The 27,131-nt window shown below is 32.5% G+C and overlaps 2 protein-coding genes across 3 annotated transcripts; one reads left to right on the forward strand and one right to left on the reverse strand.

The window, feature by feature from the left end:
- Positions 1-525: 525 nt before the first annotated feature.
- Positions 526-2,320, reverse strand: LOC103832154. The gene is made up of 2 exons (XM_009108114.3): positions 1,326-2,320; positions 526-901 (listed from the first exon to the last, which is right to left on the reverse strand). The coding sequence occupies exons 1-2, from the start codon at positions 2,039-2,041 to the stop codon at positions 847-849; spliced, it is 771 nt and encodes a 256-aa protein (XP_009106362.1). The 5' UTR covers positions 2,042-2,320; the 3' UTR covers positions 526-846.
- Positions 2,321-13,045: 10,725 nt separating this feature from the next.
- LOC103832156 (ACT domain-containing protein ACR3) lies at positions 13,046-16,995 on the forward strand. 2 transcript variants are annotated; one of them, XM_018653258.2, is made up of 7 exons: positions 13,046-13,307; positions 14,262-14,358; positions 14,450-14,495; positions 14,590-14,704; positions 14,792-14,859; positions 15,326-16,033; positions 16,179-16,279. In XM_018653258.2, the coding sequence occupies exons 2-7, from the start codon at positions 14,288-14,290 to the stop codon at positions 16,203-16,205; spliced, it is 1,035 nt and encodes a 344-aa protein (XP_018508774.1). In that variant the 5' UTR covers positions 13,046-13,307; positions 14,262-14,287; the 3' UTR covers positions 16,206-16,279. The 2 variants fall into 2 exon arrangements, with proteins under 2 accessions (XP_018508774.1, XP_009106363.1); XM_009108115.3 differs by lacking the exon at positions 16,179-16,279 and adding an exon at positions 16,411-16,995 and having other exon boundaries at positions 13,048-13,307.
- Positions 16,996-27,131: the final 10,136 nt, after the last annotated feature.

Consider the following 27,131-nt stretch of genomic DNA (forward strand, 5'->3'; position numbering starts at 1 on the left):
ACTGTTATTACAAGACTTCGTTTTAGATCTCTTCTTGTCTTTTTATAATTTTAAAATAAAGTGAAAAATATTATTTTTCATTTTTAATGCTGATTAATATAAATTGGAAAAAAAATCAGTAATTGAAAAACTTAATTTTGTTTACTGAATTTTGATTAACTAAAAAATGTAAAAAATAATTAATCATAAAACTGTATTTATAATTATTATTTTTTTTCTGTTAAAAAATACAGTATACTGCAAAGAAATAATGCGTTGACTTGTCTTTCCGAGGAGTCCAAAACCGCTTAAGCCTATAACGTTTTCCAAACGCAAGAAAACAAATAAGAAGCGGAAAACGCGTTTTGGACGAAGAGTGACTCCAAACACACGAGTCTAGAAAGAAGGACCTACCAGTACCAATCACCACATTTTACAATCAACAAACACAGGTGCATACACAGAGAGACGACTTCACTCTTCTTGAACTTTAGCGAAGGCAAAGATCATTGACATTTGATTCAGTTTTAGGCCAAAAGCAGCAAAAACATAAAAATAAATTGATATTTATGGATGAGCATTGGTATGTACATACTTTTATAAGTTTATGTTAGCAAACGCTGGAGTGTCTATCTACATATAAAATATCATGCTCTATAGATACATGACATAGGCTTACAAAGAAAACTCAAAAGAAAAGAACTACAAGAAGATGATGAAAGGGATAGAATCTTTGGCTGTACATTGAAGAAGATGTTCACGTCCTCTGTTTTTTCATCTTCACCATTCCTGGACTCCAGTTATACGAACAGGCAATCAATCTTCTTAGCCAAAGAAGTGTACGAACCAGTGAAGAACTTTTCGTTTTTAATCTCGTGCATGTACACTCCGGAGGAAAGATAGGCATCCGCTCTTTTCATCGCTGTATCAAAACCAACCCCCACAACTCAAAACATTTAAACTCCAAAAGTTACAGAGATACGGAATCAGGAAACAGAGAGAGAGAGAGACAGTTAGGCATCATGAATCTAGTTGCTCTTGCAATCAATCTATAGTGTTAAACACAGCACATGATTAGCACCTTCTCTCATTACCTTTGAGCAACAAAAAAAACCCCAAAACCTTCAAGTAAAATCTCGTGTAACCAACCAACCAACCAACCAACACATCTACATGATTCACATGACGCATAGAGAAGACACAAAGACATTAACTTTAGAAGACTCACAATAAAAAAAAAAATTGGCTATTTTGTTCTTTCTGTATCAATCTTCAACATCTATTTAGTCTAAAGTAACAAAGCATTGATATGACCAAAGATATTAATATAAAAATGAAACCTTTACCTTAGACTCCTTCGGCTTCGATCACTGTTGCTTCTGCTGCTACTACCACCACTACTCTTTGAGCTCCCACTGTTAATCCTTGACACACCTCTCTGACTCCTACCAGATTCTGACTTCAACCAATCTTTATCCTCCGAAACGGAACATCCCGGAGAAGAAAACCAAGAGCCTTTACTCGTCACAGAAGCATCATCATCCTCACACTTCTTCTTCTTCGTCCTTTTCTTAGCACCCAAGCTAACAGAAAACCCTAATTTCAGAAGAAACCCACCACTGTTTACTCGAACCGGGTCGACCCACTTATCGCTCTTCACCTTCCTCACAGCTTTACTCTGCTTTTTCCTTCTCTGAGGCATTTCGTCGAACACCTTCCGATCATTCTCTTCCTCTGTTTTCACCTCCACGAGATCCTTCAAGGAGAGCTCGTAGCACGACTCGGGCATCTTGCTAATCATCTCCATAAGCTCTCGCTGGCCACGAGCGATCACCTGAGCCTTGGAAACAGGGGAGAGGCTGTGGTAATTGGTTTGAACGTGAGGAGGACTGTTCTTCCACAGAGGAGGCGAACAGACGCCGGAATCTGGATGATCATCGAACGTTCTGGGGAATATCAAATGGGTACTGAACGATTTCGAAGAAGGATCAAACATTGCTTTGATCAGACAAATTAAAAATGCGATTTTTAGAGTCTTGTTCACAGAGCAGCTACAACACATAGTATGTAATAATATTCTTATATATATTTATGTCTGAATAGAAATTAGTAAATGTTTTTTGGGGTTTAGTTAGGGTATTGTTGTCATTTGGTTTGATATGATGAATCAATAATGGATAGATGAAGATTTTTAATTAAAGAAAGCGTGCGACGGAGATAATCTCAAACCGTAAAGATAATATTTTTAAATTAGTTACAAAAGGATGCTCTGTTGTATGTTAAGTGCAGTTGCTGTAATGCGATGAAGTCATGAAAAAGGAAAAAAAAAAAGATTGCAGCATTTGTAGTAGCTAATTATAACAATCGAACTTTCTCAGAGCATGATTAACCCGGAATTCTTAGGATGAAGTTCTTATTTGAAAAGTGATTCTTAGCTTTTTTAGTTAAAATTTAAAAAACAGTTTCTTAACTTTCGCTAAGAACCCTATTCTAAAAATTCCGGGTTAATCATGGTCTTACAGTAAACAAATGTATAATCCGTCATGATTATTTGACTATTATTGGCATTGAGACTGTTTAATGCGTAAGGGATACGCCAAGATTCGTAATAAGTCCTTTTGAATGTGTCTTACTAAAGGCATAAGCGTGTCAAGTGGTTTCTTTTGTCTTTCATAATTCCATAACGTATCTATCAAGACGACGACGAACATTTTCTTATTTCATTAGCTGCTTCTAATTCCAAATAGTAAAGTCGTGTTAGTATTGTTAAAGAACGATCGGCACTTGCGAGCTAACTATATAATTTGATATTCTTTTATGTAAAACCTGACCTCATGAATATGAATATATGATCATGAATCAATATCGTAGTTTGAATTAAAATCGGTATTGAATTCGACAATCACGTGTAACCATATAATAATAACAAATAATTGATAACATTGATAGCAAATTCGATCACGTCCCTTCTAAAAAAAACTATAAAGTCTACGTGTATTTATGTAAACAATATAGTCACTATCTCGATATACAGGATAAATTCATTTGTTTTTCTCTGAATAAGACAAATTGTTTACACTACTCTCCAATTATTCGACTACGCATATATTCGTTAATGTCTACTTGATAATAAAAACAACTTTGTTCATGTTAGGCTTTATTGTCCTAATACAATCATAGAAATCACAGAAAAAAATGAAGAAATAATGCAACACTATAGTTTTCTTCATCGTGATATATATATATCGTATTACTACCGTTGATACCGGAAGGACTTGAAGGGACCCCAGTTGTGTAATGAGTACTGTCTACAAAGTCACCAAACATCTTGCAGCTTTCAGGGGTTTCACTGCTTTTTTCCAATCCAATTTTTTTTTTCTACACCTCTACTTAAATATTCTTTTACCCTCCTACCATTTGTTTCCTTCTAGAACTCTTTTTCAATTCTAGGCTAGAATAATTTTGCTCCAAAATATTATTTAAAGTAACATACATGTATTATCGAGCGCTGATGTGCTCACAATGACGACAGTGCTAGGGGACTGTGTCAAGTTGGAACTTGGAAGCTTTGAAATGCAGAAAGCAGATACATGCTCGGAGATCTGATCGATGGTGGCTAGCGATATGGTGGTTCATATTGGGGAACTTGGGGGAGTAACTGTTGACATTATTGTTGTTACTTGTTAGCACATTGGTTAACTTGTACACCACGTGTGGTAGGCCGATCGAAGCTTGCAAACTCTTTGGTGAGGTCGAAACATATGACATTATCTTACTGAACTCTATGGTCAATGTATATATCAGCTGTGGAAGAGTTGAAGACGCAAAACGAGTGGGTCAAATCAGATGAAGTACCATGGAACTCAGTGATATCAGATTAAGCCTTATGGTCATGGATTTGAAGCGACTGAGTTGTATAAGACCCACTCGGATCACTATTTACTGTGGTCTAGTGGAAGAGGGAAGGAAACTATTTGAGGCAATGAAGTTGGATTATGGTTTTGTTATAGACAGGGAACACTTTTCATGTATGGCGCAGATTCCAGTTGGGCTAATTGTTGAATACTCAAATTGAGTGTAAATAATACTAGCAAGCTGATAAGCAAAGCAGCAAGCCAAGGTCCAATCAGAAGATTGTTGGGTAAATTAAAGCTAAACTTCTCTGTCACATTTCCTTTCTGGCCCATAAGTAATTATTTGCTCCTGGCCCTTTGTTACACGGCAACCATCAAAGAACTGTGGTTATAAACAAAAATATTAGATTGTTTCTGGTTGTGTTGCAAATTTCAAATAACTACTCATATGACATTTCCAACCATTTATGTGACATTCTGCCGAGGAATCTCTAGGAATAAAGATTGGGTGGGTTGATGGGAAGTTAGTCTGAGACACAAACCTCAAGATCACTATCCTCTTTGATTTTATTGTCCAATTAAAAATAGTAGCTTTTGACTTCGAAGACTCAGTGCATTATGTGCCAATAGGCTCTCAACATAAACCACCCAATCTTTATGAGGGGATCAAAGTGGTAAGCATTGAGAAGAAACAAGTTATCATCTGTTTTTTTTTGGTCTTTGGGAGAGTTGATCAAAAAGGGTTAAACAGTGCTTGAAGATATTTTTGTTGGTCAACATTTAAGGTGGGAGAGGTTGAGGCCATCACATTGTTCCACTAGGCAATGTTCTTTGTAGGAAAAGCACTTTGGTATAACTTTATTTTTTTCATGTTGGTGTTGTACGAAAATAGAGAGAGAGGACAATGGAATTAACAATGAACACAAAATGTGGAATACATTATTGTGCATTCACATCAAATGCTATCTCTTGCTAGTTTCTTTTTTCATTAACCTTTTCAAGAAGTCTCTAGGCTCCTATCGTCATCAGAACTTTCTTTCAATAATCTTTATGACAATTCAATTTAGATATCTAAATAAAAGCATTATGAAGTTTATAAGCCACCCATATTTGAGGAGAAACAATCTTTCAAATCTCTCTAGTACAACAGTCTGACAAAATTTGTTGTAATATGATATAAAGAAAAAACAAATATTTCTAAAACATTATATATAGAATCTAAGGTACATTTAGTACTCGATTGTTTCAAACTACCAAGCTTTGGAGCTTCTTAATAATTCTAGTAAGGGAGAAAAATCATTTTCTTCTTTCTATAAGAATCTTCTTGGTGTGAATTATTGCAAACTTGGGTGGTTATATATGTGTACTGTTTGTGGTTGACAACAAAAAGAAGTGAACTGTGTGTGATGTATGCGTCGATATATAAAGACAAAATGATGGTGTAATTTAGCAAAATGAAGAAATTAATGGACGGACCATTGGTTGGGATCATTTTGGAGAACGAAGAAACATATAGAAAGAGAGTGACGTAGATAGAAATGTGGGGAGGAGATTATATTAAAGGGCAACGATGCTGAATCTTCTTCTCTTATATATCACACCCACACAAAAACATTAATTTGGTGAAACAATTTCGAGGGATAATTGATCAATACAAATAAATAATAAATTGTGTTGGTGGTAGGAGAAGCATGAAAAAAACAAAGAAGCAAATATGTAATTATATATGCTTATTTGTAATTTTGAAATAGCATATTTATTCAGTACAATTTTAGCTTAAATTATTTTTCTCAGTTCACTTTTTAATAATTTTTTATAGTTGGAGTATATGAACTGAAACTCAACTAATCTTTTAAAAGTTTTGATCAATAGGTTGTATACTTTAGATAGAATTCTCAAAAATTCTATTTCTGGAAAGTTTTCATTTTTGTGAATAATAGTGTGGATTTGGGGTTTTGATTTAGAAATTAGGACAACAAGAATTTTTTGTTTATAGATAAGTATTCTTTTATATTTTTAGATCAATTGTTGTATTTTTTAAAATAATCCTCAAAATTTCTATTTTAGGAAAGTATTCATTTTTTATAGAAATATTGTAGATTTGGGGTTGTGATATAGAAATTAGGATAACAAGAATTTTTGTTGATAGATGAGTATTTTTTAAGATTTTTTTTATCAATAGGTTGTATATTTTAGATAAAATTCTCAAAATTTCTATTTTAGGAAAGTTTTCATTTTTTATAGAAATATTGTAGATTTGGGGTTGTGATATAGAAATTAGGATAACAAGAATTTTTGTTGATAGATGAGTCTTTTTTTGAAAGTTTTGATCAATAGGTTGTATACTTTAGATAAAATTCTCAAAAATTCTATTTTTGGAAAGTTTTCGTTTTTGTGAATAATATTGTGGATTTGGGGTTTTGACTTAGAAATTATGACAACAAGAATTTTTTTTTTTTATAGATGAGTATTCTCTTAGATTTTTAGATCAATTACTGTATTTTTAAAAAATAATTCTCAAAAATTCTATTTTAGGAAAGTTTTCATTTTTTATAGAAATATTGTAGATTTGGGGTTGTGATTTAGAAATTAGGATAACAATAATTTTTGTTGATAGATGAGTATTTTTTAAGATTTTTTTATCAATAGGTTGTATATTTTAGATAAAATTCTCAAAATTTCTATTTAAGGAAAGTTTTTATTTTTTATTGAGAACTATTATAGTTTTCGGGTTCTGATTTAGAAATTAGGATAACAACAATTTTTGTTGATAGATGAGTCTTCTTTTAAAAGTTTTGATCAAGAGTTTGTATACTTTAGATAAAATTCTCAAAAATTATATTTTTGGAAAGTTTTCATTTTTGTGAATAATAGGGTGGATTTGGGGTATTGATTTAGAAATTAGGACAACAAAAAATTTTTGTTTATAGATGAGTATTCTTTTAGATTTTTAGATCAATTGTTGTATTTTTTAAAAATAATTCTCAAAATTTCTATTTTAGGAAAATTTTCATTTTTTATAGAAATATTGTAGATTTGGGGTTGTGATATAGAAATTAGGATAACAAGAATTTTTGTTGATAGATGAGTATTTTTTAAAGATTTTTTTATCAATAGGTTGTATATTTTAGATAAAATTCTCAAAATTTCTATTTTAGGAAAGTTTTCATATTTTTATAGAAATATTTTAGAATTGGGGTTGTGATATAGAAATTAGGATAACAAGAATTTTTGTTGATAGATGAGTATTTTTAAGATTTTTTTATCAATAGGTTGTATAATTTAGATAAAATTCTCAAAATTCCATTTTTGGAAAGTTTTCATTTTTGTGAATAATAGTGTGGATTTGGGGTTTTGATTTAGAAATTAGGACAACAAGAATTTTTTGTTTATAGATGAGTATTCTTTTAGTTTTTTAGATCAATTGTTGTATTTTTTAAAATAAATTCTCAAAATTCCTATTTTAGGAAAGTTTTCATTTTTTATAGAAATATTGTAGATTTGGGGTTGTGATATATACAATAGGATAAAAAGAATTTTTGTTGATAGATGAGTATTTTTTAAGATTGTTTTATCAATAGGTTGTATATTTTAGATAAAATTCTCAAAATTTCTATTTTCGGAAAGTTTTCATTTTTTTTATAGAACTATTGTAGATTTGGGGTTGTGATATAGAAATTAAGATAACAAGAATTTTTTTTGATAGATGAGTATTTATTAAGATTTTTTTTATCAATAGGTTGTATTTTTAAGATATAATTCTCAAAAATTCTATTTAAGGAAAGTTTTTATTTTTATTGAGAACTATTCTAGTTTTGGGGTTCTGATTTAGAAATTAGGATAACAAGAATTTTTGTTAATAGATGAGTCTTCTATTAAAAGTTTTGATCAAGAGTTTGTATACTTTATATAAAATTTTCAAAAATTCTATTTTTGGAAAGTTTTTATTTTTGTGAATAATAGTGTGCATTTGGGGTTTTGATTTAGAAATTAGGACAACAAGAATTTTTTGTTTATAGATGAGTATTCTTTTAGATTCTTAGATCAATTGTTGTATTTTTTAAAAATAATTTTCAAAATTTCTATTTTAGGAAAGTTTTCATTTTTTATAGAAATATTGTAGATTTGGGGTTGTGATATAGAAATTAGGATAACACGAATTTTTGTTGATAGATGAGTATTTTTTAAGATTTTTTTATCAATAGGTTGTATATTTTAGATAAAATTCTCAAAATTTCTATTTTAGGAAAGTTTTCATTTTTTTATAGAAATATTTTAGATTTGGGGTTGTGATATAGAAATTAGGATAACAAGAATTTTTGTTGATAGATGAGTATTTTTTAAGATTTTTTTATCAATAGGTTGTATACTTTAGATAAAATTCTCAAAAATTCTATTTTTGGAAAGTTTTCATTTTTGTGAATAATAGTGTGGATTTGGGGTTTTAATTTAGAAATTAGGACAACAAGAATTTTTTGTTTATAGATGAGTATTTTTTAGATTTTTAGATCAATTGTGGTATTTTTTAAAAATAATTCTCAAAATTTCTATTTAGGAAATTTTTATTTTTTATTGAAATATTGTAGATTTGGGGTTGTGATATAGAAATTAGGATAACAAGAATTTTTGTTGATAGATGAGTGTTTTTTAAGATTTTTTTATCAATAGGTTGTATATTTTAGATAAAATTCTCAAAATTTCTATTTTAGGAAAGTTTTCATTTTTCTATAGAAATATTTTAGATTTTGGATTGTGATATAGAAATTAGGATAACAAGAATTTTTGTTGATAGATGAGTATTTTTTAAGATTTTTTTATCAATAGGTTGTATACTTTAGATAAAATTCTCAAAAATTCTATTTTTGGAAAGTTTTCATTTTTGTGAATAATAGTGTGGATTTGGGGTTTTAATTTAGAAATTAGGACAACAAGAATTTTTTGTTTATAGATGAGTATTTTTTAGATTTTTAGATCAATTGTGGTATTTTTTAAAAATAATTCTCAAAATTTCTATTTTAGGAAATTTTTTATTTTTTATTGAAATATTGTAGATTTGGGGTTGTGATATAGAAATTAGGATAACAAGAATTTTTGTTGATAGATGAGTGTTTTTTAAGATTTTTTTATCAATAGGTTGTATATTTTAGATAAAATTCTCAAAATTTCTATTTTAGGAAAGTTTTCATTTTTCTATAGAAATATTTTAGATTTTGGATTGTGATATAGAAATTAGGATAACAAGAATTTTTGTTGATAGATGAGTATTTTTTAAGATTTTTTTATCAATAGGTTGTATACTTTAGATAAAATTCTCAAAAATTCCATTTTTGGAAAGTTTTCATTTTTGTGAATAATAGTGTGGATTTGGGGTTTTGATTTAGAAATTAGGACAACAAGAATTTTTTTGTTTATAGATGAGTATTCTTTTAGATTTTTAGATCAATTGTTGTATTTTTTAAAAATAATTCTCAAAATTTCTATTTTAGGAAAGTTTTCATTTTTTATAGAAATATTTGAGATTTGGGGTTGTGATATAGGGTCTGATTGGTTGATAGATGAGTATTTTTTAAGATTTTTTGATCAATAGGTTGTATATTTTAGATAAAATTCTCAAAAATTCTATTTAAGGAAAGTTTTTATTTTTATTGAGAACTATTGTAGTTTTCGGGTTCTGATTTAGAAATTAGGATAACAATAATTTTTGTTGATAGATGAGTCTTCTTTTAAAAGTTTTGATCAATAGGTTGTATACTTTAGATAAAATTCTCAAAAATTCTATTTTTGGAAAGTTTTCATTTTTGTGAATAATAGTGTGGATTTGGGGTTTTGATTTAGAAATTAGGACAACAAGAGTTTTTTGTTTATAGATGAGTAATATTTTAGATTTTTAGATCAATTGTTGTAGTTTTTTAAAAATAATTTTCAAAATTTCTATTCTAGGAAAGTTTTCATTTTTTATTGAAATATTGTAGATTTGGTGTTGTGATATAAAAATTAGGATAAAAAGAATTTTTGTTGATAGATGAGTATTTTTTAAGATTTTTTTTATCAATAGGTTGTATATTTTAGATAAAAATTTCTATTTTAGGAAAATTTTCATTATTTATAGAAATATTGTAGATTTGGAGTTGTGATATAGAAATTAGGATGACAAGAATTTTTGTTGATAGATGAGTATTTTCTAAGATTTTTTTGTCAATATGTTGTATATTATAGATAAAATTTTCAAAATTTCTATTTTTGGAAAGTTTTCATTTTTAATAGAAATATTGTAGATTTGGGATTGTGATATAGAAATTAGGATAACAAGAATTTTTGTTGATAGATGAGTCTTCTTTTCAAAGTTTTGATCAATAAGTTGTATACTTTTGATAAAATTCTCAAAAATTCTATTTTTGGAAAGTTTTCGTTTTTGTGAATAATAGTGTGGATTTGGGGTTTTGATTTAGGAATTATGACAACAAGATTTTTTTGTTTATAAATGAGTATTTTCTTAGATTTTAAATCAATTGTTGTATTTTTAAAAAAATAATTCTCAAAATTTCTATTGTAGGAAAATTTTCATTTTTTATAGAAATATTGTAGATTTGGGGTTGTGATTTAGAAATTAGGATAACAATAATTTTTGTTGATAGATGAGTATTTTTTCAGATTTTTTTATTAATAGGTTGTATATTTTAGATAAAAGTTTCAAAAATTCTATTTAAAGAAAGTTTTTATTTTTATTGAGAACTATTGTAGTTTTCAGGTTCTGATTTAGAAATTAGGATAACAACAATTTTTGTTGATAGATGAGTCTTCTTTTAAAATTTTTGATCAATAGGTTGTATAATTTAGATAAAATTCTCAAAAAATCAATTTTTGGAAAGTTTTCATTTTTGTGAATAATAGTGTGTATTTTGGGTTTTGATTTAGAAATTAGGACAACAAGAATTTTTTGTTTATAGATGAGTATTCTTTTAGATTTTTAGATCAATTTTTTTTATTTTTTAAAAATAATTCTCAAAATTTATATTTTAGGAAAGTTTTCATTTTTTATAGAAATATTGTAGATTTGGGATTGTGATATAGACATTAGGATAACAAGAATTTTTGTTGATAGAAGAGAATTTTTTAAGATTTTTTTTATCAATAAGTTGTATATTTTAGATAAAATTCTCAAAATTTCTATTTTAGGAAAGTTTTCATTTTTTATAGAAATATTGTAGATTTGGGATTGTGATATAGAAATTAGGATAACAAGAATTTTTGTTGATAGATGAGTATTTTTTAAGATTTTTTTTGATCAATAGGTTGTATATTTTAGATAAAACTCTCAAAAATTCTATTTGAGGAAAATTTTTATTTTTATTGAGTACTATTGTAGTTTTGGGGTTCTGATTTAGAAATTAGGATAACAAGAATTTTTGTTGATAGATGTGTTTTCTTTTAAAAGTTTTGATCAATAGGTTGTATACTTTAGATAAAATTCTCAAAAATTCTATTTTTGGAAAGTTTTCATTTTTGTGAATAATAGTGTGGATTTTAGAAATTAGGACAACATGAATCTTTTGTTTATAGAGGAATATTCTCTTACATTTTTAGATCAATTGTTGTATTTTTAAAAAATAATTCTCAAAAATTCTATTTTAGGAAAGTTTTCATCTTTTATAGAAATATTGTAGATTTGGGGTTTTGATTTAGAAATTAGGATAACAAGAATTGTTTTTGATAGATGAGTATTTTGTAAGATCTTTTGATCAATATGTTGTATATTTTAGATAAAATTCTCAAAATTCTATTTAAGGAAAGTTTTTATTTATATTGAGAACTATTGTGGATTTGGGGTTGTGATTTATAAATTAGGATAACAAGAATTATTTTTGATAGATGAGTATTTTTTAAGATTTGTTTTATCAATAGGTTGTATATTTTAGATAATATTCTCAAAATTCTATTTAAGGAAAGTTTTTATTTTTTATAGAAATATTGTAGATTTGAGGTTGTGATTTAAAAATTAGGATAACAAGAATTTTTTTTGATAGATGAGTATTTTTATGATTTTTTTATCAATAGGTTGTATATTTTAGTTAAAATTCTCAAAAATTTTATTTAAGAAAAAATTTTATTTTTATTGAGAACTATTGTAGTTTTGGGTTATGATTTAGAAATTAGGATAATAAGAATTTTTGTTGATAGATGAATCTTCTTTTTAAAAGTTTTGATTATTATTTGTTTATCCATGCAAGGAGATGTTTAGATTGCGGTTTGGGTCGTAATATTTTATCAGGCCTCATCAAATTTTATAAGAGATCTATTTATGGTTGTTTTTGCCCCAATAAGACACTTTTCCAAAACAAATATATTATCACATATTAAAAGAAAGATGGTAAATCATTCTTCGAAGAAAATGTGAAAGTTCCAGTGGTCACGCGCATGAAAATTTAGTGTGATACAGATTTAAATTCGGATCTATTGGGAATTTACAGAACGACTTGACCATCCGACCACAGACATGTGGTTTATTATCACATATTAGTATTATATTAAACCGTTATGGTTTATATACCGTGTTATCGTTTTTCTTTACATTTTAAGCTTTAACCGTTTGTCGAACTCTGTCGTTTACTCAATTGAAACGTTATTTAATACGTTATTAAAGCTATGGTCAACCAACACCACAAGAATGTATTAAATAACGTTGATTTATACTTTATTAAATAACTTATTATCCTAATTTCTAAATCATAACACCACAAATATATTATGCAAGAGGGCTATTTTTTGTAATTTTATGAAGGTTTCCATGTCGATGAAGCAACTAAGTGACAAAAACAACCGCCCATAATAATCCGTGAGATCCAAACGCTTTCATCTTTCACGCGCTCCTTGCCTCATTCACTAAGTAAATTGTTCAGATTAGTGATGTAAACTACCACTAATAACTCCAACACACGAATCACGTTGATCTCTAAACAGTGTGTAGTGGTCTTTCACAAACCAATAAAGGAATATGTTGACACGCGCTGTAGAGCGTGTGTGGAGAATGTGTAATAGTTCGTATGTTTAACACCACCACTAAATATTATAATGTTCGCTTCGTCAGGTCTGACTAATACTGATTTAATTAAAAGGATATTTTCAGTTAAATTTTTATAAAGTTTGTCGTACTATTATTTCTCTCTAGATCCCTATTAAAGCCTCTGACGGAAGGAGAAGTTTAAATCTCATTAAAAGAAAAGAAGAGAGAGAGAGAGAGAGAACGTTTAGGCAGAGAGAAGAGGCAGGTAGGTGGACAGTCATCTTTTTGTTTCTCCTTGTGGACACTTTAGCTTCTGTCTCTATCTCTCTCTCTGGATCTTTTGTCTTTCGAAGATGTAAGAGATCTTATTATTACCTTAAAATAATCGGTCTCTTTGTAATAATCTCCATAGATTTCTCTGTCTCTCCTCTCTAGCCGACTCCACAAAGCTTGAGCTGTCTTCTCATACTAAGGTAAACTATTCATAGTATTCATTCTCTCATCACTTTCAAAACCATAACGTCTTCTTGTTTGATATTTTGTTTATTCAATTCTGTGTGTTTTGTTTCCTGTCATTTCCAAGCTGTGATTCTGTCACAAGTGTGTGTTTGTAATAAGATTTATCTTAAATTCTGTATGGAGAAACTCAGAACACACACACGAGCTCTATAGAAACTCGCACATGTATTTCAACAGAGTTTAAGAACCATGTATTATGTTGACAAAGCCCATAAGTTTTTATATATTACAAATTGGAGATTTGATGTATTTCACGGAATCGGCTAACAGACTTTGTCTCATCTTCGTGTTGTTGGTGTCTATGTTCAGTGTGTCGCAAGTTGGCATATTGTCTTAATGGGTATTTTTATTATTTTATTTTATTACTATACAGTAACATTTTAGATTCCATCTTTGACCACCAATAAAAATCTTCTTACATTAAAGTTTTTTTATTACTATTTAATAACCTTTTTTCACTTTGACAGCTACTTCTAAGCATCGATTCCTTTATGCAAATAGTGAGAATCTGATGTCAAGTCTTATGAGAAAGAATAAAAACAGTTGCTCATAAAATATATTTTAGTTTTGATTTTCATAGTAAGATATCTTTTTAGGAATCTATTCTTCTGTTTTTCTTTGGTTGAGAAAGGACCAGAGAAGGAGCAGTGAGAGATTCTTGTTTTTTTCTCAGAGAATCTCAGTTTGTGGTCTCTCTTTATGAAATCTTTATTTCTATCTTGTCTAGATTCCGCTTCTTCTGTCTAGTTACTTAGTGGCCAAGATTCACTTATTGGCAAAATCTCCGAATATATCTTATCTTCTTGCAAGTTGTTGAGAGACTGAACTAAAGCCTGCTTCTTCTTATCCTTTGTCTTGTTCTGTGTCTTGTCTTGCTGATATATAAAAGCTCTCCTGGTTAACTGCAGACGTGTGAAGAGCCTGTTTCTCTTTAATGGCTAAAGTTTACTGGCCGTATTTCGATCCTGAATATGAGAACTTGAGCACCAGAATCAATCCTCCAAGGTAATAATCACCAACTCCTTTCCCTTTATCACATTTAAGTGTCACTGATGCTGTTAATAAAGCTCATGCTTCTCTGTTGTTATTGTTGCAGTGTTTCTATAGACAATACTAGCTGCAAAGAATGCACTCTTGTCAAGGTATCCATCCTTCTTTCTCCCATAAAATTGATTTGATGATTGTCATCAGTAAAACTTGATGTGTGTGTGTGTGTGTGTGTGTGTTTATTAATAGGTTGACAGTATGAACAAACCTGGAATACTACTTGAAGTTGTGCAAGTTCTAACCGATCTCGATCTCACAATCACCAAAGCTTACATCTCTTCTGATGGTGGATGGTTCATGGACGGTAATATACACATTTACATTTACAACAACGACAAAAAAATTCATTATAATGAAGCATCTCACTGGTTCTGTTTTCACATCTTAATAGTATTCCATGTCACTGATCAACAAGGAAACAAGGTTACTGATAGCAAAACCATCGATTACATCGAGAAGGTACGTAATTCCAATGTTATTCAAAGCCTAGCACCTATAATGATTAACTAAAAGCCTTAATTATTACTTAGGGGTCTAAGAGCATCTCCATAACTTCATATTTTATTTTAAAATAGAGTGGATAGTGAAGTAAAATATAGTAATATTAAAAAGTTTATTATTTTTTTCATTATTTCATTTTAGAGTAAAATATGGAATGAAGATGGAGATGCTCTAAGCGTTATAAATTATAACAATGTACTAAATATAACACAGTATAGTATATTTAATATAAAGATGTATGAATAACAAAATTCATATAATTTTATTTTCATAAGATTGTATAATAAGTTATATTAATTATTATAACTTTTATAATAAAAAAGTTATATATCTATTTAACCGCCTAGAACCGTTTTCAGAACATTATTATATATCCATTGGATTGTTATTACAATATATATATGATTCTTGTTTTTCTTGTCAGGTGCTGGGACCAAAGGGCTATGCTTCAGCTTCACAAAACACTTGGCCAGGCAAAAGAGTCGGTGTCCATTCACTAGGCGACCACACATCGATCGAGATCATTGCTCGTGACCGTCCTGGTCTCTTATCTGAGGTCTCAGCCGTACTAGCAGACCTCCACTTCAACGTGGTAGCAGCTGAAGCATGGACTCATAACCGTAGGATCGCGTGTGTTCTCTATGTGAATGATAACGAAACATCTAGAGCCGTCGATGATCCAGAAAGATTATCTACCATGGAAGAACAGCTCAACCTCGTGCTGCGCGGGTGTGAACAAGAAGATGAGAAAGTTGCAAGGACGTGTCTCTCCATTGGGTCTACTCACGTTGACCGTAGGCTTCATCAGATGCTTTTCGCTGATAGAGACTACGAGGCAGTGACTAAGGTTGATGGTTCCGTGCCAAAGATCACGATTGAGAATTGCGAAGAGAAAGGTTATTCTGTGGTAAACGTGAGTTGCGAGGACCGGCCCAAGCTCATGTTCGACATTGTTTGCACGCTTACGGACATGCAGTACATTGTGTTTCACGCAACGATTACATCGAGTGGTTCTCATGCTTCTCAGGAGTATTTTATCAGACACAAAGACGGTTGCACTCTTGACTCGGAAGGAGAGAAAGAGAGAGTTATCAAATGTCTAGAAGCTGCAATCCATAGAAGAGTCAGCGAGGTAAGTTAACCCTAAAAGAACACATCTATTTTGGTGTTTCTTGCATTAGAAGGCAACAAGTAAAGACTTTCTGTCACATTTATTTTGTGTTTCTTGCATCAGAAGGCAACATGTGCTTGAGTTACTGTCTATAATTCAACTTTAGGGTTGGAGTTTGGAGCTGTGCGCATAGGATAGAGTTAACCCTAAAACACACATCTATTTGGTGTTTCTTGCATTAGAAGGCAACAAGTGCTTAAGTTACTATTACATCTGTTTTGGTGTTTTTTTAGCATTAGAAGGCAAAAATTGCTTAAGTTTCTGTCACATCTATTTTTGATGTTTCTTGCGTCAGAAGGCAACAAGTGCTTAAGTTATTATCTGAAATTCAACTCTAGGGTTGGAGTTTGGAGCTGTGCGCAAAGGACAGAGTTGGACTACTGTCGGAAGTGACTAGGATTCTGAGAGAGCACGGGCTTTCAGTGACGAGAGCTGGTGTGACAACAGTAGGAGAACAAGCTGTTAACGTTTTCTATGTGAGAGATGCTTCAGGGAATCCAGTGGACGTGAAGACAATCGAGGCGTTACGCGGAGAGATAGGACACAGTATGATGATTAACGTGAAGAACAAGGTTCCAAGCAAGAGATGGAAAGAAGAAGGTCAAGCCGGAACAGGAAGAGGATGGGCCAAAACCAGTTTCTTCTTTGGGAACTTGCTGGAGAAGTTGTTGCCTTGAGGGGAAAGGCAACTCATGTCAATCAGATTGCATTGTGTTGATAAAATGTACTGTAAAATGTGTATTATGTATGAATCTGTGATGTAGAAGGTGTAGTGGGGTGTTTTGACTCGGTCAGAGATTTTTGAGGTTTACTGGAAATCAAACCGAACCAAAACCGGGTTTGTGGTTACCTAGTCATAGTATATGACCGTGAAATGCACCATTTGAACATGTCTATAATAGAATAATATGGAACTTTTCCTATTGAAAGGTTTGCTTTTTGTATGTGAAACATGATCTTTGGCCAAATGTATAATATCCATGTATGTTAAAAATCTTTTTATCTAAAGTTTGGACTATTATATAATGTGGATAAATAATAGTTAATTTATTGAACCTATGTTGTCGTCTTTTTTATCAACTGGTCCATTAACTTGGCCATGAAAATGAGTTGATCGACTTAGCATAAAGCAGTAATAAGACGTATACTTACTTACTCAAGGTTGTATAACTCAATGAAAATATACAGTCAAATGTAATTCAATCTCTGAACAATAAATATTTTATGAAATGAAACTCTATTGTTAAAGTAAGGTTAAATTTAGCTAAAAATAGGTCCTTCCATTTGTTAGTGACAACTCTACTATGGGCCTTGACAATATCATTCACCAAGCCCAAGCCCTTTCTGTGAGTCAACTGCAGTCCAACCAACGTCTCTCTGTTTCAAATAACAGAGACAAGGAACAGAGTACGGCAAAGTTAGGAAAGCGACTGGAGAACCGTTTCCTTCCACTCCTATCGATTTGTCTTGACTGAGCTCCTTGACAGCTATGTAGATAAGATTAAGAGCTGTAAAGATAATGGTCTCTAGATCCTTCTAGCTCTTCTATTTAAGAACTTGTAAAACCCTAAAGTTTAGTATGCAAAATAATACAGAAAGTTTCAGTCTTGGGTCTGTTTTGTGAACTTTAATATGGTATCAGAGCCATTGTGAACCTTAACAGGTGCTTCAATGGCGGGTAACCAAAATCTTTACCCTTTTCCCAACAATGTCCATATCCTTCACTCAGTCACGTTAAAGCTCAATGATAGCAACTATCTACTGTGGAAGACACAGATCGAGTCCCTTCTCTCCAGTCAAAAGCTCATCGGTTTCGTCAATGGTGCTGTAGCCGCACCACCACCAACACGTACGGTCACTCAAGGTGAAGCTCAAGTCGTCGAGCCAAACCCACAGTTTGAAGCTTGGTTCTGTTCAGACCAACTTGTCAGATCTTGGATCTATGGTACTCTTTCGGAAGAAGTTCTGGGAACGGTTCACACTCTCGCTACATCTCACGAGGTCTGGGCCTCTCTGGCCGAAAACTTCAATAAGAGCTCTCTTGCTCGGGAGTTTTCCTTACGCCGTAGTCTGCAGCTTCTCACCAAGAAAGACAAGACCTTGTCCGTTTACAGTCGCGATTTTAAAAGCATATGTGACTCTCTCAGTGCAATAGGGAAACCAGTTGAAGAATCCATGAAGATATTCGGCTTTCTTAATGGTCTCACAAGAGATTATGACCCTATTGCAACTGTGATTCAAAGCTCTCTCACAAAGCTTCCTCCCCCAACGTTCAATGATGTTGTCTCTGAAGTTCAGGGCTTTGACAGCAAACTTCAGTCTTATGAAGAACAAGTTGCAGTAACTCCACATCTTGCGTTCTCTACTCAACAAGCACCCCTCTCTCAAGAGTACAAGAACACTGCTCCATCTTACAATCCCAACTATAGAGGAAGAGGTCGCTCTGGTTTCAACCGTGGAAGAGGAGGTTACTCATCCCGAGGCCGTGGCTTCTATCAACATCAGACAACCACTGGAGGCTCTGGTGAACGTCCTACCTGCCAGATCTGTGGACGCATTGGCCACACAGCCTTGAAGTGTTATAATCGGTTTGATAACAACTACCAAAGCCATGCTGCCCTCACCTCTCTGCGTGTTGCTGATGAGAACGGGAATGAATGGTATCCAGACTCAGGTGCATCAGCTCATGTGACCTCAAACTCAACTCAACTTCGAAATGTCCACCCTTATGAAGGAAATGACGCAGTCATGGTTGGGGATGGAGCCTACTTGCCTATCACTCATACTGGATCGACTACCATTTCTTCAGCCTCAGGTACTATCCTTCTCTCAGATGTTTTGGTATGTCCTGATATAAAGAAGCCTTTACTCTCTGTATCGAAACTTTGTGATGATCAGAACTGTGGAGTTTTCTTTGATGCTCATCATGTATATATCATTGACTTACAAAAGCTGAAGGTGGTGGCAAAGGGTCCACGAAATAATGGCTTGTATCAGTTGGAGAGTACAAAGATGGAAGTGAACTTCTCAGACAGGCATGTTGCAGCTTCAGAAGCAGTCTGGCACCATCGTCTTGGTCACTCCAATCAGCGGCTTCTCCAACAACTAAGTAGCAGTAAGGACATCATCATCAATAAGAGCAGAACTACCCCTATTTGTGAGCCTTGCCAGATGGGGAAGAGCAGTAGATTTCAGTTTTTTTCTTCCTTTTCTAGTGTCTCAAAGCCCCTAGATCGTTTACACTGTGATCTATGGGGTCCTTCTCCAATTGTTTCCAACCAAGGTTTTAGATACTATGCTGTGATTGTGGATGAGTACTCTAGATACTCTTGGTTGTATCCAATGAAAAATAAATCAGACTTCTTCTCCATATTTGTTGCTTTCAAGAGTTTGGTTGAAAATCAGTTTACAACTAAAGTCAAAGAATTTCAGAGTGATGGGGGGGAGAGTTTACAAGTAATAAGTTCAGAGAGTTCTTACAAGCCAATGGGATTCAACATCGGATCTCTTGTCCTTATACGCCTCAACAGAACGGTTTAGCTGAGCGCAAACACAGGCACATCATCGAGCTTGGTCTGGCCATGATGTTCCAGTCACATCTTCCTCTGCATCATTGGGTCGAAGCCTTCTACACGGCGAGTTATGTGGGTAATCTCCTACCAACAGTTGAAGCAGAAAACGTCAAGAAGAGTCCTTTTGAGCTTCTCATGGGAAGAAAGCCAATCTATTCTTCACTTCGAGCCTTTGGCTCAACCTGTTACCCCTGCTTAAGACCCCACACCAGCCACAAATTTGAACCAAGATCCTTGAAATGTGTGTTCATTGGTTACTCACCTCAATACAAAGGATATCGCTGTCTTTACCCACCCACTGGGAAAGTGTATATCACAAGGCATGCAGTGTTTGATGAAGATAACTTTCCCTTCAAGTCAGACTACAAATCTTTTGTCCCTCGCTACAAGACTGATCTTCTCAAAGCATGGCAATTGGCAACTGAAGCTCAAGAGGAACCAGTCCCTGAGAATCAAATATCACGGTTCTTAACTCCTCCTTTTAGAGATGATGATCAACCTGCACACGCTCCTCAAGCTGAAGCTCACAATGATCATGTCGAGGTTGAAGTCAATGCTCCACCTCAAGCCCCAGTTCAAGCCGCTGCTCCACAAGAAAATCTCCACCCAATGCAAACCAGAGGCAAGTCTGGCATACACAAACCTAACACCCGTTATGTACTACTTGCGCCGAAGTATGACACCTCTATACCGAAAAATATAGCTGAGGCAATGGCTCATCCTGGTTGGAACGGTGCTGTCTCAGAGGAGATAGGAAACATTCACATGCTTCACACTTGGACATTGGTTCCCTATACTGAAGATATGAACGTTTTGAGCAGCAGGTGGATCTTCACGGTTAAATACAACCCCGATGGAACTGTCAGGAAGCTCAAAGCACGTCTGGTGGTTAAAGGCTTTGAACAGGAGGAGGGCTTGGATTATTTAGAAACATTCAGCCCTGTTGTCAGGACTGCAACGATTCGGTTGGTCTTAAATGTGGCTGTCTCTAAAGGATGGAAAGTGAAACAGTTGGACGTCACAAGTGCTTTTCTTCACGGCGAGCTTCAGGAACCTGTCTACATGTTCCAACCTGGTGGTTTTGTGGATCCAGAAAGACCGAACCATGTCTGCAAGCTCACAAAGGCCCTCTACGGTCTTAAACAAGCCCCACGGGCATGGTTTGATACCTTCAGCAACTTTCTCATTGATTTTGGATTCATGTGTAGTAAATCTGATCCCTCTCTTTTCACTTATCACAAACAAGGCCAAACCCTAGTCCTGTTGCTTTATGTAGACGATATACTGCTCACGGGTAATGATGATGCTCTGCTACAACGGTTAATGGAAACGCTTAACAGCAGTTTCTCGATGAAAGATCTTGGTGAACCTCACTACTTCTTGGGGATCGAGTTAAAGTCTCATTCTGAAGGATTATTCATGCATCAGAAAGCCTATGCTGAAGATATTTTACATCAAGCTGCGATGAGTGATTGCAATCCGATGCCAACTCCTCTTCCTCAACGCATAGAACACCTGAACAATGATCCGTTCCCTGAGCCAACTTACTTTCGAAGCTTAGCAGGAAAGCTCCAATATCTTACTATCACGAGACCCGACATCCAATACGCTGTGAATTATGTTTGTCAACGGATGCACCTTCCCACCATCTCTGACTTTGGTCTACTCAAGCGCATTCTTAGATATATCAAGGGCACGTTGGAGCTAGGACTACACCTATATAAGGACTCCTGCCTCACCCTCTCAGCCTTTTGTGATAGTGACTGGGCAGGTTGCTCTGAAACTAGAAGGTCCACCACCGGCTTCTGTACACTGCTTGGTCCTAACCTGATCTCATGGTCCGCTAAACGTCAGCCAACTGTCTCACGGTCCTCTACAGAAGCGGAATATAGAGCTTTGGGAGCTACAGCTCAAGAGATTGCCTGGATATCATGTCTTCTCCGAGATCTTAACATCTCTCAGCCCATGTCGACGCTGCTCCTCTGTGACAATCTTTCTGCCGTCTATCTCAGTACCAATCCTGCTCTTCATAACAGATCAAAACATTTTGATACTGATTATCATTATATAAGAGAACAGGTTGCTCTCGGGTTGATTGAGACACGACATATCCCAGCAACGAGACAGACGGCTGATATCTTCACCAAATCCTTGCCACGGAAGGCATTCATGGAGTTGAGGAGCAAACTTGGTGTAGCTGAACCTCCTCCAAGTTTGAGGGGGAATGTTAGTGACAACTCTACTATGGGCCTTGACAATATCATTCACCAAGCCCAAGCCCTTTCTGTGAGTCAACTGCAGTCCAACCAACGTCTCTCTGTTTCAAATAACAGAGACAAGGAACAGAGTACGGCAAAGTTAGGAAAGCGACTGGAGAACCGTTTCCTTCCACTCCTATCGATTTGTCTTGACTGAGCTCCTTGACAGCTATGTAGATAAGATTAAGAGCTGTAAAGATAATGGTCTCTAGATCCTTCTAGCTCTTCTATTTAAGAACTTGTAAAACCCTAAAGTTTAGTATGCAAAATAATACAGAAAGTTTCAGTCTTGGGTCTGTTTTGTGAACTTTAATACCATTGAGGAAGGCTAATAAGAGTAGATGTGAGAAAGTCGAAAATCGATAAAAAGGAGTGCGGCCTGGGATAAGGCGAACCAGCCTAGCTATCTAGATTCTAGTCTAAAGTCTAAACTATGCATGAAACGAAGAAAAACTGAAAAAGTAAACGGCTTGCTGTTTCCATGTCCCTTCTAAATAATACTAGGGCAGTTCCCGGGCTACGCCCGGGTTATTTTCTATGAAAATATTAAAATAGAATATTATATTAGTTTAATATATTTTTGTGTAAATCATGTTTTAATGTAAAATAGTGTTTGGATTAAAATAATCATTGAATGAAAAAAAAGGTATTATCGATGGCTATTAGAACTTAATGATACAATGTTTATTTTAATTGACATAGGAAGCAGTAATGTAAATTTAAAAACAGCTGGTAGATCAGTTTTAATATTTAAGTTTGTTATAAATCATGTTTAGAAGCAGAGTAAAGTTATTATTATTATTAAGAGCAAATGCTAAAGTCTTAAAACAAAGAAGCAGAAATTATAAATAAAATGGTATAATTTTTTACGGAGAGGGTGGCAGATGTGATGAGAATTTCTTCAGTTAGAGAGCCTGAAATTTATTTTGAAATAAATCAATGAACATAACTTAGTAACATGAATCAATTTACTTAACTAATAGAATAGGGAGACGTACTTGAAAGTAGCGAGATATTCATCATAAGGGAATGAGTTTTAACACTGATTCATTTCTGTTGATAGCTCGAGTACTGCATAGGAGATAAATGTGAATTATTAGATAGATAACCCCTAAAGAAACTTTCAATGAGATTCTGAGTTTAAATTTTACTTACTGTCATATGAACAAAGGCGGTTGAAAATTTCTTTGTAGACTATGTTCTTCACTTTTTGTTTGTGTGAGTCTTCGCCTTTGATGATTTTTAGTCCTGCTTTGCTTGTTACATGTGAGAGGGCCGCATAGAGTTGACCATGTGCGAAGACCGGTCTAGGTAGATCTATGATAACCTCTTTTAAGCTTTGCCCCTGGCTTTTGTTGATAGTCATTGCATAACACAATCTGATAGGGAATTGTCGTTGACGTAAAGTAAACGGTAGCTTTGTTTCACCATGCAAGAGGACAATTCTTGGGATAAAAACTTCTTTTCCAATGTGTGAGCCAGATATTATATTTGCCTTAAGCATTCTTTCGCCTATATGGGTTAGGATCATACGGGTACCATTACATAATCATTTTTTATGATTTATGTTTCGCGGAAGCATTATCGGGGCCCCAACTTTGAGAGTGAGTTTATGAGAAGGCAATCCTGGAAACTCCATGGAATTGAGATACTCAATCGCGTATAAAGTATCATTTTGATTAGATTGAGTTTCCGAAACCTCAAAGCTATCGTAACTGTAGTAGTCTTTTGACTCCCCGTCGGTTTTGGAGATTGTATATGCATTGATTTCATCGAATGTATCATTTCAGGGTGTAAGTATAGCTTTATCAGTGTAGGAACTCTGGGAGGCCTTTATTTTGTTGACATCACCAAACGCAGAATCGAGAACTTGTTTTAATGACTCATCCTTAGTCTTTTGGACCAATGAATTGTCGACGATTATCATTTGGTCATGGTAGGCATCATCCTCATCTTCTTGTCCTGATTCTGGACGACCTTCTCCGACTTTGAGAAGCCACTCAGAGAACTTTGTAAAATATCTATAGACGGTTAATAAATAATGTATTCATAATATGTGAGTTTAAAAAAAAAATTAATACAGTAATAGATAGTGCAGAAAATTATTTAAAAAAGTTTATCATATATTAAAAATTAGTATTTAGCTAATTATTAAATATTTCTTAAAAATAAAAATAATTTATTTTAATGGTTTTTGAATTGATAATATATGTATATACTATTTAAAAATTATTAGGCCCGCGAGTGCAAGCAAAACACCTATCATTCATACAAAGAAGAAGAAATTCATACGATATTATAGTTGTCATACCTACAAAACTTCTAATAGTATAGTTAGTTAACTTTTTAATAATATATGAGAACTCCAGCTTCTATTATATGTAGTAAATAAAAAAATAACTAAAATACAGTTCTTTTTATAAAATCAATACACATGTATAAATTACTTTTATGATAGATGTTTGGAATCATTAATTAAAAAAAAATACTAAAATACAGTTCTTTCTATAAAATCATTATTTATTGCCTTTATTTAAATTTGTAAATATATTTCTAAACTTATGTACGATTTTATATTTGTGATTTTAAATTTTAAAATAAATGTTAATGGGTGTCAAGTTGCATTTTCACATATAACCATTAATAGACTGAAAATATATTCATAAGAGTAATTATTTTAAGCATAGACGTGTACAACAACGATTTTGAAATCCTTTTTTAAAAATATAAGTCTTTCGAATTGTTTCACATTGCTTTTAAGATTTAATTAGGTTAATATTATTAAAAATAATTTGATTTTTTTCTTATTTTTGCAAGTATATAAAAATAAAATTGTGTATACTTTTAACTATCTTGGTTCGGTATAAGTTTAAGTGATAACAACTTTAGGTTCTAGTTATTCAAGAATTACGTAATATATTATATTCTATAATTTTGATACTATACGGTTTTGTAGTGTATAGATTTACAATATAATCATATCACATCACATATTTCTCCAACATAGTTATTTGATGTTAACATAAACAAATAATTTTGACAGAAAGAAGAAAGATGATATCAAATTATCAGACTACATTAGAATATTTGTATTATATTAAATGCAGTCAATTTACAATATGCATAGGTTTGTAGATATGTCACAGTCAATATTACATAAGTATCATGTGGTAGAGTTATTATATATTATTATAGATACTATGAAAGTAAATGTTTGTCGTACACAGCCCACTGTAAATGAAAGAAAAACGTGAAGCCTAGATGTGACTGAAGCCCATCTGATGTGTAAAAACGAAATGAGCTGATTGGTCGATTATTTTTGATGATGTGGACAGCCTAATTGCTCACGATATGCAACTTTTAATATAGTATAGATAGTATTACTTTTTCTGTAATGTCCATATTATATCTTTTAAGCAATATTTAAAAGTATAATCTCGTTGCGTGACCCCTACAAAAGAATTATATAAACTCGTTCTCGCAGGAACAATAAACCAATACGTTTATCTTTAAGATTCAGGTTGCGTATTTTCTTTTTATATGTGTAAGTATAGCTGTTCTTCAAGATTTTGTATATATGTTACGTAAGCATACAAACAAAGCCAACCGGCCAATTGATATGTCTTGAAGATAGTCAGTTTATAAATGGATTTATCGCTCGTTGACATGTCCAAAGAATAAAAGTATGATGTATTCATCAAAATATCCTTATTAAATAAGTTAACATATGTTTTAGCTGTTTACTACACGTTTATCATAGATATGCATATGGTAAAAATATAGGCTTATCAAAGCGGTCAAATAACTTTCATACTAGTAAAACAAATAGTACGAAAATCATTTTTAATATAAACTAATCATCTATAAACATGCAATACAATGATTTGTGTATATATGTTACTAGATTACGGTAACTTTGGTTAATAACAAAACGTGTCAGTAAGTATATAACAAATCAAATCTTAATCAGTGAATCCATGGGTAGAGGAATGAAGTACTGGTGGCAATTTGAAAAACGTGCCCACCAACTCAAAGACATCTTGTAGCTCTTGCAAATTTTCTTCTGTTCTTCATTATATGTAATCTTATTATTACGGTCAAAATAAAAGTTTCCATTTAGCGATTCTCTTTTTGTATACAAGGTGAAAGTTTCGTCTAGCAATATAATTTTGTTGTAATCAGTGGAACTTTACATATATACAGCACTACAGCAGAGAACATACATTATTTCACTTTCTTCTAACAGATTTTGTGAATTGACTTTATGCAACTCTATAAGTAATATTTAAAACTAAAAGAAAAACACTTTAGTAAAAAATAACGTCTGTACTCCGGCAAAATCCCAAAAGTCCTACAAGCTATATTCCATCAAAACATCAACTAGGATAGAACCATCATATAATAATAGAATCTCTAAAGTATAGTATATAGCTTAGGGGCTTCCATGATTAAAAAGAAAAGATTTTACCAGCTTCTTAATTTTTTTTCCTTTTTTTTTGCTAAAATTTGGTAACTTCTTACTTTCACCCAACTTTTAACAGTTTTTGGGAGTTTTTCCCTTGACAGGTCAACGGCCCCTGAGATATGTGTTCATTTATTCATTATGCAACTCGGCTTCAAATTTAATCAATTGTGTATACTTTTCAAAATCATGTTGAAGTAGTATATTATCTAATTAATTATTATATAATTAATCATATAGTTATAAACCATTTCCATGAGATATATTGTTGTCTTGGTGTATTCCGAAACTTTCATGTTATTATTATAAACTACAACAAATTGTTTTTGTCAACATATTACAAACTATAATCATATTAGACCATCTCTAATGGTTTACTCTATTTTTTACTCTAAAATAAAGTAACTCTATAATAGAGTTTGAGTTTTCTCTAATGGTACTCTATTTTAGAGTAGAAAATAGAGTGATGAACAAAAAAAAAACAAATTATTCTATATTTAGAGTAAATCTATTTTTTACTCTATTATAAAGTGAGAAATAGAGTATCATTGGAGTATTTTTTACTCTAAACTCTATTTTAGAATGAAAAATAGAGTGGAGTTGGAGATGCTCTTATAACTGTGATTAATTATGCAACTAAAAAGAAAAAAAAAGGAAAAAGTCGAACTTAAGATAGATTCATAGTAATGTATCACCAGTCAAATTTAGACACGTGGCATATCACGTGTCATATAGACATTCCCCGTACGTTTAGTCTTGCCTCTTTT

Source organism: Brassica rapa, chromosome A07, assembly GCF_000309985.2.
Source record: "Brassica rapa cultivar Chiifu-401-42 chromosome A07, CAAS_Brap_v3.01, whole genome shotgun sequence".
Classification (NCBI taxonomy): domain Eukaryota; kingdom Viridiplantae; phylum Streptophyta; class Magnoliopsida; order Brassicales; family Brassicaceae; genus Brassica; species Brassica rapa.

Bases quoted from the DNA above. Each gene is read 5' to 3' on its own strand.
- LOC103832154 (XM_009108114.3), bottom strand. From the start codon at position 2,041: ATGTGTTGTAGCTGCTCTGTGAACAAGACTCTAAAAATCGCATTTTTA. The intron at 902-1,325 runs GTAAAGGTTTCA...GTTTTGATACAG, and splicing joins CGAAGCCGAAGGAGTCTAAG to CGATGAAAAGAGCGGATGCC.
- LOC103832156 (XM_009108115.3), top strand. From the start codon at position 14,288: ATGGCTAAAGTTTACTGGCCGTATTTCGATCCTGAATATGAGAACTTG. The intron at 14,496-14,589 runs GTATCCATCCTT...GTTTATTAATAG, and splicing joins AAGAATGCACTCTTGTCAAG to GTTGACAGTATGAACAAACC. The intron at 16,034-16,410 runs GTAAGTTAACCC...ATTCAACTCTAG, and splicing joins TCCATAGAAGAGTCAGCGAG to GGTTGGAGTTTGGAGCTGTG.